The following is a 16,454-nucleotide window of genomic DNA, read 5'->3' as shown; positions in this document are numbered from 1 at the left end:
CCTAAATAAAAGACAGCACACAAGCAGTGCATAAACAGCTCTCCAGATGCAGGAAAGAAGTGACACACATCTGAAGTCACAACAAAGCCTTTGCCTCCCACACACCCTTTCCTCACTACTTTTTTTAAACTAGACAGAAACAAACAGCGAGTGTGGCACATCCCAGAGAGCTGGAGGAATGAGCATCTGATGCTTTCCTAGCTGCTGTGTCACAGTGTAGGGAGGCTGCTTCTGAAGACAAGAAATTACCCTACATAAAGAGTATTCACTAAAACAATCTCCTTTCCCTTAGAGGACCAGCAAAATCACATTATTTACTAAAAATATATTTTATTTTTTTTTTTAACTTTTTTTCATTTATACTTGACAGAAGAGTAATACTGTCTGGGTATTCGATTTCACTAACCATGGCAGGTTGTTTCTGTCATAGCTTGAGAATTCCCTTGAACCTGCTATTTGCATTTGGGATAAAGCATCAAATGGATGTTTCCCATGGGATACAGACTACTTGCTGCCCAGTAGAGTCAATCATCACTCTCACATACATTAGCAAGAAGGAAGCAAAAGATCTCCCCATGCCAAATGCATTGCATTAACAGCACACTTCCACTAGTGCTGAAAAACTGTGCCCTTAATATAAGTGCCCAGTAACTACCAGCCCGGCTGTGCGAGGAGCACTCTGAACTGTATAGAAGGCTTGCGGGAAAAGAACTTCCATTAGTACCCATTATGCGGTGATTTATGCTATGGGCTTAAAATAGCAAAATTAAATGGTTCTATCTAATCTACAGTCTAAAAAAAGGCACAAAGATTTTGTGGAAAAAAAAATTCAACTGTTCAGATTACATTTCCAAGAACTTTAACAGAGCGTTGCTTTGATTTGCCAGCTTTGCTTGCTGGCAGGAGTGAAATTGAGACAATTTCACTGTCTGCGGAGGTAAAGAACACCCTTTTGGCAAGGCAAGTTTGCCAGCTCTATGTAAATGTTATTCAACAGAAGCAACTGAAACCTCTTGTGATTGCTTTAAAACATAATCTTTTTGGTCTGCAGCACATTGCACTTATCTAAGAACTTAGCGATGATAGAGCAGGTCTCAGGGCAAGACCAAATACAAAGAGCCCTTTTTAATCTGAACATCGGAATGAACTCTGTTCATGGCTACACAGTCTGCTTTCAACACAATAATCATGAAATACATAAATACTATAAAATAAATACAATACATTCAGAGTTTTCTACATTGTAGAGAGCTTTAAGACTTCTCCCAGCTCCCCAGTATAAATGCATATAGAACATTCCCTCCTATACAGTGCTACCTCCACGTACTCGTACCTCCACCAAATGCAACATAGCTCAGACAACCTTCCTCTTTTGCCTGGATTCTCATCAAGTCTCTGATTCTGTAAAACATCATACTGTTTCTATAGGAAAAAAAAATATTGCACTTCTAAAAATGCATAAAAATTGAACCAAGTTCCCATTAACTCCACCACACAGTCATTTAAAATATACTTAAAAAAAAAAAAAAAGTAAGTTTCTCTAGTTGTTTCTCTAGTTTGTTTCTCTAGTTGTGTTTTGCCTATGTTGACAGCATTGTTCATCAGGATATCCTCTGGACGTTCTTTCTTGGCAAACTCCTTGTCGTTTTGCCATCAGACCTCTGAAACACAGCATGAGCTACTCGAGATACACGCGGCTGGGAGTCACGGGTCAGTCCACAGGTTCAGGATTTCATTGTACAAATGGGAACTACAATGACCAGAATAACCGTACAAGCTGCCGCTGCTATCAGGGCAGCTATCTTGCAAACCTTTGCTCTTCTGAACTCGGCTTCCTTGCGTTTTAATAAGGAATCATAGCCAGGAGTATAAATGTCTTCCATCCAGTATTCTAAGTTGTTTGGGTTTAAAGATTCTTGAGTCTGAAAATGAAAAGAGAACGGTTGTTAATTGCCTGGGATCTGTCATTTAAAAAAATAAATAATTAAAGCAGATGTGTCTGAAGGCCTCCCAACTGCATCTGGGTCTGCTGTCAGGATAAAGTCAGTTATTGCCACTTCCCACATCTCTTCAACTCCTGGTCCCTGTTCAATAAGGCTGACAAAAGTGGCAACAAAATACTGCAAAAAATAAACTCCTGCAACAACATAATTCTGCTGCAAAATCCCTCACCTACCTCTGATTTGCCGGAAACTTCGTCATCTTGGATGGCATTTAAATAAAATCTCTTTAATCTGCTAGACAGCAGAGAGCTCGGCAACTACCGGTCTGTTACTGCTTTGTAAATTATTAAAGCCCAGCTGATGGGAAGGGTTCTTAACATACATTCCTCATACTCTACATTTTATAAAGCTAACCCTAATTTTGCTACCATAACTTGCTTGCAGGGTACAACTGCCCAGTCCCATTGCAGATCCCCTGCAGAACCGCAACGCCTGGGGACACAAACCTCTTGTCCCAGCATAGGAATACACAATCACAGACAGCAGGTGATCAGCACCCCGCCGAGGAGGATTGCAAGTGGGTTTCCATGAAATCATAGAATTATTTAGGTCAGAACAGACCTTCAAGATGACTGAGTCCAACTCTTAACCGAGCAACGCCAGGTCCACCACTAAACCATGTCCCTATAATAATCACCCCGTAAGCACCCAGGACAGAGTGATCCTCATCTCTGAGCTCTCCTTCCAGCTCCATCTTCTGAAAGTCAGCTTGATGCATTGTGCTGTCTCATTTTAGGGGCAGAAGGAGAAGGGGAACTGGACACCTGGCATGTGATTTGGTACCATCTCCACGGATGAGATCGTTTAACTCAAATGGCACAATGTGCCTTTCCACAGAGGCAATGCTCTGCTCATTGCCAATGTCTGACTCTCTCTGGGTTGAAGAGGACTTTAAAAGTATGCTCAAGAATTAAGGACTTTGCTCCCCCATTCCACAAAACCAAAAAAATAAAGAAAAAAAAGAGAAAGTAAAGAATGTCTGAAATGGTCAGAAAATTAAAAGCAACCTGGGAAACTTTATCAGTGTCTCCATTTGAACCCTTCTTATTTAGTTTATCTCTTCCCTAGAATTTGAGCTCTTCATGCTTGGCATTTCTATCTTGCTTGGTTTTTTCCCTTCATCCGTTAGGGAAAAAGAGTGAAAACAGTAGGCATTATATTGCACTTACCAGCAGAAACAAATAAAGCAGAAAGAGCATTTTTAAAAATGACAGCTTTTCCTCAAAGCTGTCTCCTGTGTCTGGGGCTCCAAAAGGCCATTTCTTTAAAAAATGAAAGAGATTCCACATAAAAATGTTACAGTGAGAATACCCTAACACACCATTTCTGGGCTTGCAACGGACCTGATCCGAAGCTTGCTGGGGTCTGCACAGAGAAACTCCAGCTGACGTGAGAGGGATTTGGGTAAGCTTTTAATTGGCTAATTCAGATTTTGTGGCCATGAGCTACTGGCTGAAACCTTGTTTTGCCTGAAAGCAGCATTTGCTTTACATACAGAACTACTTTAAGAAGTGATTTTATAGCTACACCAGAAATAAACAATTAAAATTGAGCAAGGGTTTTATGATCATTTAATGGGAGATCTCTATGATAGCACTAGTATGCTGAAACAGAGACCATCAGCCACTCAGGCTCTGAACAAGCTGTTCCAGCCTTATGAAAAAAAAATCAGCAACCTCATCTCTAAAGGCATTAGAAAATGGCCTGACAACATCTGTCCCAGTGGATCATCACGTCCAGAGAAAAGCAAAAAGATCTCACACAGACTCCACACAGTGGATCATCACATCCAGAGAAAAGCAACGAGATCTCACATAGACTCCACACATGGGACAAACTTTGCAAAACTAGTCAGGCCAATTTCTTTGTTGAAGGAAAACCCAGCAGACTTATTAAGTTTCAGAAGACATTTTAAATAAACAAAGGTAGAAAACCCTCAGAGACAGCCATTGCTATGCTTCAAGGAAATTACAGTTTTGGTCCTCTCTGCCTTGGTATTGACCTTTTAACTACTTCAGAAGGAAGATGCATTATTAAAAAGGCCCATTACTGTTAATCAGCCTCCTTTTCCATTTCATTGCCAGACGTAGGAATGTTCATTAAAGCATAATGTATTTACTTTCAGTTCTAATAAACTTAATCACTGGGAAAAAAAAAAACACCACTCATTAGTCTGTGTCTATTTTTTAAGTTTGTCAGTAAGCTCTATTATAAAGTCTAGACATGGGCTTTGTGGAGTAGATGCAATTCTGACGGTCCTGTTGGAGGGAGAGAATCAAACCAGTAAAGTTTTATCACCTTTATCCTAAAGATAAATGATGGCAATAAGCCGATTTCTCTGGTTTGCTTACAGTCATGCAGAGCTGCTTAGAGGGAAAGAAATGGCCCTGTGAGGAGCAGATGGAGAACACTTCTCCCAGGGGAGCTTTGCTCCCAAATATCACCTCCCTCATTGCCTCCGTGCAGCAGGTAAGGGATGCTTTGCAGCTCCTTCAGCCTGTTCCTACTCTACAAGTCTGCAATACCAGGGTTAAGAATTTAGTAAGCCTTCTAAAGCTTTTAAGACCCAAAAACCAGCAGGCAGCGGAGGCAGATGTGGCCCTGTGCCACTTGGTTTCTCTCTGAGTGCACTTTAATCACAGCAAGGAGCAGGGGCTGGTGAGGACAGGGACATTTGCACAAGCTGAGCCAGGAGGTGAATTTGTTGTGCACAAATTCCTGCACAAACGCTCATGGGCGTTGCACTGCAGCACTGTGTAGGTGATTGTTTTAACTTGAAACTATCCAACATGAGTCCTCATGCTTGAGCTATCCAACTCCTCCTCACCATATCCTGATGCTCAACCTGACAGGTTTGGAGCTGGGTTAGCTACCTCGGCACTGAGCCACCAAGAGCTGATGTGGAGCAGCAAGTCTTGGGCTCCTGCATGCCCCTTTCCCTGGAGGATAAGCTCTGGAGACAAGCAGACTCACAGACGGCTGCTCACGAGAAGCCCTGAGCTGTAGGTCAGTGAACCCCAACTGCTGCCAAGCCTGCAGCTAGCTGGGGCAGCTTCCTCTGCTCTGGAGTATGTGCACATATACCCACAACAGGGTATCCAACGTGGGCACACGGACCTGGGGCTGGGCTGCCCCTTATATATCAGGATTGAATACACCACAGTACGGGAAAATTTAAATCCAAAATTTCAATTTGCCTCCCAGTAACTTGCTCTGCTCTGCTTGTTGCAGAAGCGCCTGCAGACTTCCAGGCTGAAATCAAATGCAAACAAGACACACCATTAGCTGATCTGCTCTTCATGTGACTCTGGTTTCCAACAGTCACTTCAAAGCTGCAGTAGTGATGTGTATCAAAAACAGTCATGGTATTGAACATCATCGACATGTATTTTATGTCTCATGTTCCTAGCAAAACAGAAAAAGCCCTACCACTTAAATTCTCTGTGAATAATTCAGACAGAACAAGGGTAGAAGAGAAAGGAGCAATGCCAGTTCCTGCACCACTCTGCCTTGCAGCAGTTAGGGACCAGCTCATCTCTGCATCCCTTTACCCCTCAACTCCTCCTTAGAGTACTAACACCATGATGGCTTAGCAGACATCTCTCCACCACAGAATGAGCTGGGAGCACCAACCTGTCAAGGATCACCATTCAGCAATGAAACATCCACATTCTTCTTCATTCCTGGTCAGGATGGATAGGGATCAGCAAGATTAGAGGCTCAATATTGCATAACTCCTTCCCAAGCTATCCAAATCCCTTCTTAAATGCATATTCTGGCAACATCCATTTGCAATCAAGCCATTAAAATTAAACAAATGGGACTCACTTGTAGATCCAATGCTGCAATCTTGCCCTTATCCCCTGAATTCCTCGTGTATTCCTCTATGGTCCATGACGGCTGGGCACGTTTCACTTCAGCCAACTCTGTCAATCTCATGTCTGTGTAGAGCGGGTTGCTCTTCATGTGTGACTTGAGTGATGCAGGGTAGGGATGAGGGCTAAAGACTTGCTCAATCAAGAAAGCGTCTTTTGGTTGTTTAGAGAGTCTATGTGGCTGTGGGATTTCATATTGCCTGTCTGCCTGCAATAGGGTTCAAAAGAATTGGAGAGAAGAAACAGGACTATGAGGGAGTTAAACACATAGGACAGAGATATTCCTTTCAGAATCACCATGCAATTTAAAATGTATCAGCTAGGACAAAGTTATTTTACAGGCTTAATCTGTTTGCCCACCTCCTCACAACCAGACCAAAAGAGGTATTTTACAGACACAACTCCATCATAACACGAACACAAAGCTGATGCAGCAGAGGAAATTTAGGTTTTGCGCTCTTTACAAACTATTCTGAAAATGGCCCTGATGTCCAGAAAAGCCTACCTGATCTGGAAAAGGTAAGAGCTAAGAGCCCTATCCAGGTTTCTAGATTTCTGTTTCTAGACCAACTCTTAAGATGAAGAAGTCTTGAGGGAAGCCCCCAGGTAGCACCCCATTGACATCGCACCACCCACGGTACCTATCTAGTGTCAGCCAAGGTCTACTGCAGGGGTGAGGAAGAGACTCTTAGAGTCTGCATTTCATCCTGGGCAGATTAATGTACAGAAAAGCCAAGGGCTGGGCTTACGAAGGGTAACCTCCTTTCCTTCTGCAACCTGCTCATAGCCCATAGGTTATGCTTTCTTGTTCACCCAACTGCACTTAATTCCGTCAGACCTCTTCTTCTCCTTTCCCAACGGTTCTTTGCCCTCACTCCCCATCATAAGGAGGCACAGCATGCCCATCACGTGGTCCTGACTGAAAAGGGAGCTGAAGGACCCCCAGCCTTTTCTACTGTCCATGAAACAGAAACAACCACCCCCACCACCCACAGTTTCAACTGAGCAGCAACCAGAGCCCAGCGCCAGGAGGGCCACGACAGCTAGGCAATCTGTGAAGATGGCAGTGGGCAGCTCTTGGAAGGAACGTGCAGTTTTTCCGACCGATCAAAAGGAGACCACGGCTATGCTTCATTTCCACAGCAAGAGGCTTAAGACTCAATTAAATGACCATGAAAGTCGGACATTGAGAATGTAAGTACAGTTAGTGTCTCATAGCACACACACAAGGGTTCTTTTCTTGAGGGATTTGAATCCATGAATCTATTTTGCTGGCTTTTAAATACGCACATACTTCTGTGATAAAAGCTGTCACAATGCAATTTCAAAATATCCCTTCTAAAACAACCACTAGAGAATTTCAATTTTCCCCACACCCTTTTCATTAATTATCTGTCCTCCTTATATTGCCACTGATGATAAAGAATGCTGTCATCTTCCAAAGATGTCACTCATATTACCCCCCCTCCCTTTTCAAAAGAGTAAAGCTTTTAAGGAACAACTTGACCATATTGCAGCTGCCAGGCAAGAACATATAGGTACAAAATCACTCAATTATGATACCAATAAAGACAGGCATAGTACTGCAGGGGAAAGTATTGTCATACCCTGAGACTTGCAATGACTATGGAAGACATTCCTAACTAGATCATTTTTAAGGGCTTATTATGTGAGTTAAAGTTGAAATTACCTCTTTAGATTTCCTGTGCCAGTCCTTATTTTCTCCTCCATCTCTCTCTTTCATCTCCTCTTCCGTAATGCCAACTTGGTTGGTGTAAGTAATAGCTCTCCAGTCTCGGGGAGAATTTGAAATACTTGCTATTTTGGATTCAGTTGCACTGTTTTCCTCTGTTAACGACCTTGATGACCTCCTAGTAAACAAACTTTTTTTTAAGGCTTTTACTCGCAGACTCTCGCTATTACTTCCACTGGCATCTGAACAGCACCATTCTGGATTATTCTCCAGTTTGCCTCCGTGAGGAGTATTGTGGCACTGAAATATCTGCGGGGAGTTACTCTCATCTGATGCGGCGTCGCTTGTCAAAGAATTGAGATCTATTTGTACACTGACCTTCTCTGGCTGCTGAATTTTTTGATCCAACTTGCTTAATTTCCCCAGGACTTGGGAGATTTCCTCTCGCACGCCTGAGAGAGACTCCAGTTTCTTCTCTATTTCACCAATTCTCAAAACTAATTTACAGACACTGGTTTTTAGTTCATCATCTGTGCCACTTGTATCTGCCCGGACCACTTTATCCAATTTGTTACAGGCATTCCCGTTGGAGATTTTAGTCAAATTGTGCTCAGGTGAGCTCTCACAGTCTGATTTATGCACCTGAGACAAGGAACCAGTGCTGTTGTAGCATGAAGACTGCATCACTCCCGTGGACCCACTGATACTCATGTCATCCAAGAAACGGAAAATGTCACTGATGTCATCGCTCACGATCTCAGAGTCATCATCCGACTGCTTAAGAGAGTGCCGTTCTCCGTACTTGGCTTGGCCTGCCACACACAAATCCTTGCATTTCTTGTGGTCCAGAACTTGCTGCTCCGTTTGTGTCCCAACGCTCGTGGTCCTGTCAATGCTTAAGATTTGAACAGAAGTACAGTTAATGCTTTTATCCTTAAACTTTTTGACCGGCTCGTGTTTCTCCACATCTAGAATGGAAGGCATTTCCTTGGCTTTATGCCCATTTGGTTTCACGGCATAGTTCGCCTGCATAATTGGTTGCTGATCCTTCGCGTTTAGGTAGGACTGATGCCTGTCAGCTGAAGAGAAGCTTGGAGAAGGGTTGTTCGAACTCTGGTATCGCAGCTTCTCTTCAGATTGCTTCCTGTTAAAAAAAGATCGTTCAAAGTCAGGTACCTCCTCAGTATTTAAACTCCAGCTTTTAGCTGGCCAGGCAGTTTGCTTCATTGGCTTTCCAGTCCACTTTTTGGTGTCCTGAGGCCCGAGAATAGTAGTTGGGCCAAAATACGTTGAAGCTTGAAGATCATCTAAACTTTCATGCTTCACTCGTCTTTTGTCTGGTATAGGAGAATAAACTGGATTCAAGTACTGGCTGCTGTATGGCATTTCAAAGCTGTGGTTGAAGAAAGCCTGCTTAGAGCTTTCTTTCCTGTTCTGAGGCTCTCTGTGTCCATCTTCTGGCTTTTTGTTGGATGGTATTAAGTTGGGAGATATTGTAATCAGATTATGAAAATCTTCTTTGAATATATTTCTTTTCTGGACGCACGACTGCATCACAAATGGCTCGTCATTCGCAATGAAAGTTTCTTTTATGCCTGCACTTATAGGCAAGGAGTCCTGGTCTGAAATAGATTCATTTTCAATGTTCATGGGGAAGTACGTACTCTGCATCTCGCATGGTGGAGATGTGGCGATGGAGTAGGACGCCAGCGCCTGCAGCCTGTCCAGAGAGGCAGCCCGGCCCTTCATCTCCTTATTAACACCCAGTAAGAAGTTGGGTTCTGACGAGGGGACAAACTGTTGGCAGTCTTTGCAGTCCATCTTTCTGCACTTTGAAGACCTCCTGACTGGAAAGCCCCGGTTAAACTCCTGGTCGTTCAGCTCACAGTTGGGCACGCAGTCTGCCACATTGCAGATTTCCGTGTCAGACCTACAGGACTCGAAGGACTCCTTCTTCTTCACTTTCTGCCTTGCAACTGGAAGCTTCTCCTTGGCCGCTCCCCCATTCATTTGTATGAGGTTGAATATTGTTACTATATCTGCTGCCACCATGATTTTCTTTGATTGCTGATTGTTTACAGTGCATCTCATTTTGTCTTTGAACAAAGTCGCCGGGAAATTAGGATCCAGGCAAGCCGTGTAGAACAGCACACTTCTGAGCTTGGCCAACTGGGATAAATCGAACCTCGCACACAGGGACTTGCAGAGGTCCTGGTAAGAAACAGTGTTCTGCTTCGTGTCCAGCTCCTCCAAGATCTTCACCAGGAAGAGCGAGGATTCCTGGCTGGACTCCATGGCTTAAGCGTATTTTGCTGTTTAGCCTGCAATCCGCGTTCCACTTCTACAGCAACACAACAGCAAACAAAAGAGATGGTAAGTCACCCGCGGATAATATTTAGGACCTTGTAAAGCAGCCACACATGGGACCTGATTTTAGCCACGCAGTCGAGGGCTTGCTTGTATAACCCATCCTCAGGTTTCCGAACTCCAGGCTGCAATCCTAGCATCAAAGAAATCAATACTTAAATGGAATCTGTGTTTCATCCAAAGAGGCTCATTTATGACAATATCTACTAAAGCAAGCAAGTGAATAAACAGCAGAAGTTTAGAAGGGCTGAACTAGTGGCAGACACACAATCCCAGCCTGCTTGCTATGGGGCTTTCACAGAATATCTTACCAGCTTGTGAGAGGTTGAAAGTACAGACACATCAAATTGTTTAGCAATAATTTTAGCCCTAGCCTAACCAGAGATGATCTACCACATCGTGACAATCCCAGCTGTTTTCATATCTGACTGCAAATAGCTCTCAGGAAGATTATCTGACAATAAACTTCTGACATGTTTTGAGAAGTTAGCTGAGCACATAATTACCATCTTGCTCATTTTAAAGCACTATTTTCTCCTCTACTCTGAATTGTCTCCTCTAAATACCACGGCACTTTTTCCGGAAATACCTCTTCCTAAGTTTATGATTCAGGAATAAAAAAGCTGGCTGGACCCATGTGAAAAATTTGTATGAGCCCCATTTCAGCTATAAAGTGCAAAATTTAGAAAAGAGCAGAAAGAGTTAAACAACAATAATAAAAAAAAAATCCCACTGAATCTTGAAACCAATCCAGCAGATGCTAGAGGGCTGGCTGCCAACCAGGGTGGATTTGAAGACTGAGAAATATCAAGGACAGAGAACATCCTCTTTAGTGCTGTGTTCCCAGAGAAACCCGTGGAGTGCAGCTCCATTCACCAGCCCGAAATGACAGGGCAGAGGTGGACAGCAAAGGCTGCACATTTATGTGGATAACAAGAATAGCTCGAACAAGCAGAGCTAACGCTAGCAAATATCTTGGGTAGGGTATAAACCCCTGTGCTTTCAGAGTTGAGACCAGCCTCTAGCTGTGATGGATTAGGAAAGGATGTTGACGGGGGGCAGATTATTCTTCATCTGCCTGCTGTGAATATCCTTGTCGGTGTCTGCTGTTGGCTACTAGGAGAGACGGAGCACGGGATGATGCAGCCTGCCAATTCCTGTTTTGGGTCACTTTGTTATTCTTACCGATAGAGATGACAAAAATATTTTTCCCTTCCCCAACAAGATATGGTATCTTCCCCCATTCATTCCCACCCTCAGATGACCCCTGGAACGAGTCTCTTCATCTGCATCAAGTGCACAATACTCACTCAAATGGCGAAGTACAAAAGCCAGGCTTGCAAGGTCACTTACTACTCATCTAAAAAGACACCTCCCAGCCAAAAGCTTCAGGACTCCTGAGCATGACTCCAGGAATACAGGGCTCCTGTTCGCTTTCTTGTAGCCTTTCATCTCACCCTGACATTACACACTGGTGATCACTATCAGTGTCAGAAGCAAACACGGCCAAAGCATCTTCCAGAGAGAAAAAAGAAAACCACCAGGTTGCCCATAAGAATATGAAACAAGTCTCCAAACAGACTTGGCTTTTTATTTAAGTGGCATCTTTCTACTGCATATGATCACAAGTTGACGTAAACGTATTCCTGCGATTGTAAAAACTACTTTCAGAAACCAAAGGCTACGGGGATTTTCCAACACCACTGCTACATGTTTGCTTTTAAAGCTCCTGTGTTATGCACAGCAGCATGACTTGTCTGCAAACTGACAAAAGAGCAAAACATGTTATATTGTTCAGTGCTTGGCTCCAAAAAGTAATGCTAAAAGCTGGAGGAGGATGCTTGCTTGTATCCCTTTTCTCTTTATCAACAGAGTGTGCTCAGAGGCATAACCTCTTTAACAGCCTGCCTTTGTATTTCTCTGACACGTTACCATTAGACAATGAAGCTCCCAAGCTAGGTCCAAACCATCCTACCTGCCACGAGAGTCACCAAGCCCTCCCAGAGCAAACTTCATATGTGGGGTTCAGACACTTTCCCAACTGCCATGGGACTGGCATGGAAAGTCATTTTTCCACATGTTACAAATCTGTCATTTGGGGCAAGAGTGGAAATCTGTCTTTTTGTCACCTCCAGGCTGAATACCAGCAAAAGCAACTATCTCCTCCCATTTCTAACTTCACAGCTTCTTACAAAACCCTCACCTGAATACACGTTTTCACAGCCTCATATACAGGCTACATTGCCTGCACGCACCTGCCAGTGCCCTGCTTTCTCCCCACTCACGCTCCTGCTAAAATACACAAGTGACCAGTTTGCAATAACAAATTTCTTAGAATTGTCAACCCATTTCGTTCCCTACCTTCCTGTCTTTACTCTCATCCTACTGAAGATATCCTAGGTACAGTTTCTCGGAATTTTTAGCTCCCACCAGAGGTTTTAACTTCATTCCAGGTTTCTAAATGCTATGAAGGTAATAAAACTTAGGTTCAGTCTGGTTTTTAAAGGTGCCGAGTGCTGACTGGTTCAGTAAATTCAGTGGAAACGCTGTATACCCCCAAATCTCACATTTCTTTTATTTAGCACTGAGAAGGAGCCTTGGTTTGGGGACTCCAATCCATACCCAAGCAGAGCTGTCCAGACCTGGTTTAGCTCAGTCTGGGATCCTGTGGTCAGCTGTAAAGCAGTGAGAGGACAGGGTGTTGACAGAGGTTTTAAGACAAGGGTGACCAGGAGAGAGCTGAGCCTGCTGAGGTGGGAATTCAGCCAAGTCGCTCAACTGAGGCTCAGCTATGGGAGGTGGGAATTGAAAAGGCAGGTTGCAAAATCAGATGTAGGCCTTGAGGAAAAGTAAGCTAGCTTGGAATAATTTCCACTTCACCCCTTGGCCATTCACAAACAGCTTTCTGGTGTGAGCGCATTTGTGTGAAAGGTACCTTTGGGCTTCAGCCTGGGCACACAAATGGGTGCATCAGAAATGGTGCTAGTGGAGCACACAACAAATTCAAGCTGTGAAGAATAGGGTGTATTATCCCATAAGGATAATATGTAAGGGCCCTGAAATCTTGTTTCCTGGGCAGGGATGTAAAAAAGCAGTGTCAAAGATTTTTAGTGGCACACTAAGTTCCTCTGTCCCTTGTCAAGCCTCCCAACAGCCTGCGACGCAGACAGGTGCCTCTTGGCAAGCCACCCTGGGAGTTGCCACATGCCAGGTGCCAAGCACTCGGCCGTGCACTGTCTCAGCTGTTATGTCCACGTTCATTCATCATCTCTCAAAGCAGGACCAGAATAGAACTGGACAAGGCACATAAACGCAAAGCTCCAAAATAAGCACAGGAAGGCCTTTTAAAGAGGGTACGGGGTCACGAACCAGTCAAAAGCAGCAAAGCAAATGAAAGCACCCACTGCAAAAGCAGCAGCACAGGGCCTCCTTGCATGGCCTCAATTCTACCACTGTCTTCGTGCCTTACCTCCACTATCAGCAGCCACACGCACCCACCAAAGCACCCCCAAACTGGTCTTCAGTGACACGGAGCTAACCAGACAGAGGGACAGGATCTAGCTTATTGATCTTCATCAGGACAGTCCCTGACCAAAGGAGCCGCTTAACATTTCATCTTTAATGATTTTGTTATCTTAATGTTGAGAGGGTCGCTTTGATACAGCTTCTTAAGATTCGACATTGGCTGCTCTAACAGAACAATTATATCCCATTATGGACTTGCACAGCATCATATTGCACAGTCAGTCGATGGGGTCTGACTCTCCCTGCACGCAAGATGAGCTCCAGGCTTACCACAAATCAATGTGTTCTTGCCCTGCACCAAGAGCAATGAACTGAGCTCTCATCTTACCATTAACCCACCATCTCAGCCTCTGGAGGAGAAGACCAAGAATATTATTATTATTATTATAACTTCCAACCTTAGTGGTTGGAAGCGGTGCTTTCTGCTGCACAAAGGAAATACATTGTTCTGTTTTCTGGTGTCTTTAGGAACCAAGCTTCCATAAGACCTCTCCTGTGTGGTCCTCCACACCAGGGGAACCTGCGGACTCTTTCACACAGCTTGCTTCCCCACAGAAAAGCCAAAATGCAATTTTCCTCCTCATTATCTCCCAAAGTAGCACTGGGACAGGGGGGTGCCCTCATCTCCTAACTACTCTATAAATTGACCATCCACAGGAATTCATGAAATCAGCACTGCTCCCCACTCACCCTGGTTGCTTTCCCACTGAGCACCTTCAGCTTCACTGCATGGGCTGAGGGCAGCACGCACGGCAGATAAATCTCAGCACAGATTTAAAGAAAAAGTCCCACCACCCGACTTCCCTGCGCAGCTGCAAGGTGCCTTGCACAAGCCTGAACTGTGGCCACCAGCAGACAGACCATGTTATCTTCCTCTGTTATTTCCTACTTCATTTCCTTCCCTGTTCTTTGTGCCTCTGACATTTGTTCTCCTCATTTCCTGATATCCACAGCAGGTGCAGCTACTACATAGATGTGGTTGCTGGAGTCATCATTTCCCCTCTCCCTTTGATTTGCCAGGCAAGAGGGAAACAACATCCTTGTTTTCCTTCCCCCCTATGGTGACTAGTGGGCCACCCTATAACACCATTACAGCGAGGACAGGCAGAGCGAGCAATCCCTGCATAAATTCCCCCAGAAAGAGCCAGCTACTTCAGCGCAGGCGAACACTAATATAAAGCCTGTGATGTGCTGGTTTACTATTAACTTGAGCTCATAAATCTTTCAGCCTGTCATCCAAACGCAAGATACTATAAAACAAGGCAAGCAACACACGCCTAGCAAGAAACATAACGCATCGAGACGGAATTCAATTTCTGTTTTCTCTTGTACTCACAGATCCATTTTCTCTGACAAAATGTTAAGAAATTCCTGACGAACGAATGGGCATCTCGAGCCCTGTCTGGCTTCCACCGCGAACACACACATGGGAGCCGGCACTCGGAGAAACAATGCCCGTTTCCACACAGCTTATTCCTCCACCCCCTGCCTTCTACAGATCATTAAAAAAAAAGGAAACTAAAAAGCGCACTTTGGAGCCCCACACAATGGCAATTGTTCCTCTCCACCTTTCATAGAAAAGTCCTCCCCAACAGCCCGACACAGGCTGTCCCCTCTGCCATACAGGAGCAGGGTGGGCTCCGGGGCAGGTGGAATACGAGCACTGGCTCCCTGTCTCGCTGGTGTGCTTTTTATTCATTCCTCCAGAGCCGAAGGGGACGAATGCCTGCAGCCTGGGAGCTCACAGGGCTTCTGCACCCGCTCTCGCCAGCAGCTCAACGCTGTTCTGCACAGGAACCACACAAGATTTGTGCCCTTCCGGGCACCCCACCGCTCACCTCATCCCTGGTTCACTGCGGGGGTTCGGTGGGGACTAGTGCTAGAAGAAGTTGCTGGTTTCTGGCTCTTACCTTGTGTGAGCAAGCCTTGGAAAATCACACTTTACAAACCCAGCTCATTAACAGGCTGGCTCTGCTGTAAAAGGACTCTGCACAACACTTCAGCACACCACCACCCCCCAGAATTCAGCAGTTTTTAAAGGTTCCCAGCACGTAAATTCACAGGGAACTTATGGATGAAGGCAGCGTGCCCTCACGGTCATGTCAGGGCTCAAGTCAAACAAGGGTTGCCATTGATTTTTCTTGCACAATAACATTCGGCTAATTATTTCCATTGTTCAGTTATGCAATCCAGGTTAAGGTACCTATATGATCCAGAAAAGTGCAAAGAATCACTCTAAAACTGTGCAATAGATTACTTGAATTATTACTGCATCATATGCTCCTGGTTATTCTTTGTCAACTATTGACCCATAGAAACATACATAAATACTGTCCTCTCAATATATTATTAGAGCACACCCAAATCACATTTTTCCAAAAAAATTTTTGCATTAGGAGACACTGTTGAAAACACTGACAGACGGACACAAAAAGGTCTAATTGAGTTACACATGAGCAATTCATTTCATCGGTGGACAACCTGGATTTTTGCATGGCAGACCTCTGACAATCCCACTGCTGCCCGGACCTGACTCTGCACAGACCAGCTTCCTCACCCGGGTAGGTCTAGCACCCCCAGTCCCCATCTCGGGTGCTCCCCATCCCTCCAGGCTCCCTGCCTGGGGTTTGGGGGCCCTGGAGCCCAGGCCGGAGTCACCACCTTGCTCCCTTCCAGGTGCCCACGGGCAGATCCAGCTGAGCGGGACTGAAGTGGAGCTGCCAAAGTCACCGATGGAGTTTCAAGATTTTTGAGTCTCCCATTTTCCAGGGAGCCTGATGAAGAGGTGGGACCCTGGGACACCTGATGGGAACCACAGGGGCTGGGAGATCTTTTAATTGCACTTTCTCCACCCACCCCAAACGCGGCGGGGGGGCACCCCTTGCTGAAGCCCCCTCCACAGCACCCCCGGTCCCCAGCGCATCCCTGGGGAGCGGAGGGCGCTTGTCCCCCGGCCTCCCTTTTTGCAGCCAACCCCCTTGCACATCCGTA

At 44.9% G+C, this 16,454-nt stretch overlaps 1 protein-coding gene across 1 annotated transcript; it reads right to left on the bottom strand.

Moving 5' to 3' along the window:
- Window positions 1-966: 966 nt before the first annotated feature.
- Window positions 967-9,914, bottom strand: KIAA1024 (KIAA1024 ortholog). Its single transcript, XM_009868828.1, has 3 exons — window positions 7,569-9,914; window positions 5,832-6,086; window positions 967-1,922 (listed from the first exon to the last, which is right to left on the bottom strand). The coding sequence occupies exons 1-3, from the start codon at window positions 9,864-9,866 to the stop codon at window positions 1,725-1,727; spliced, it is 2,751 nt and encodes a 916-aa protein (XP_009867130.1). The 5' UTR covers window positions 9,867-9,914; the 3' UTR covers window positions 967-1,724.
- Between the last annotated feature and the right edge of the window lie 6,540 nt (window positions 9,915-16,454).

This window comes from Apaloderma vittatum, unplaced genomic scaffold (assembly GCF_000703405.1).
Source record: "Apaloderma vittatum isolate BGI_N311 unplaced genomic scaffold, ASM70340v1 scaffold19724, whole genome shotgun sequence".
NCBI classification, from domain to species: domain Eukaryota; kingdom Metazoa; phylum Chordata; class Aves; order Trogoniformes; family Trogonidae; genus Apaloderma; species Apaloderma vittatum.
This window is presented reverse-complemented; position numbering and strand designations above follow the sequence as displayed.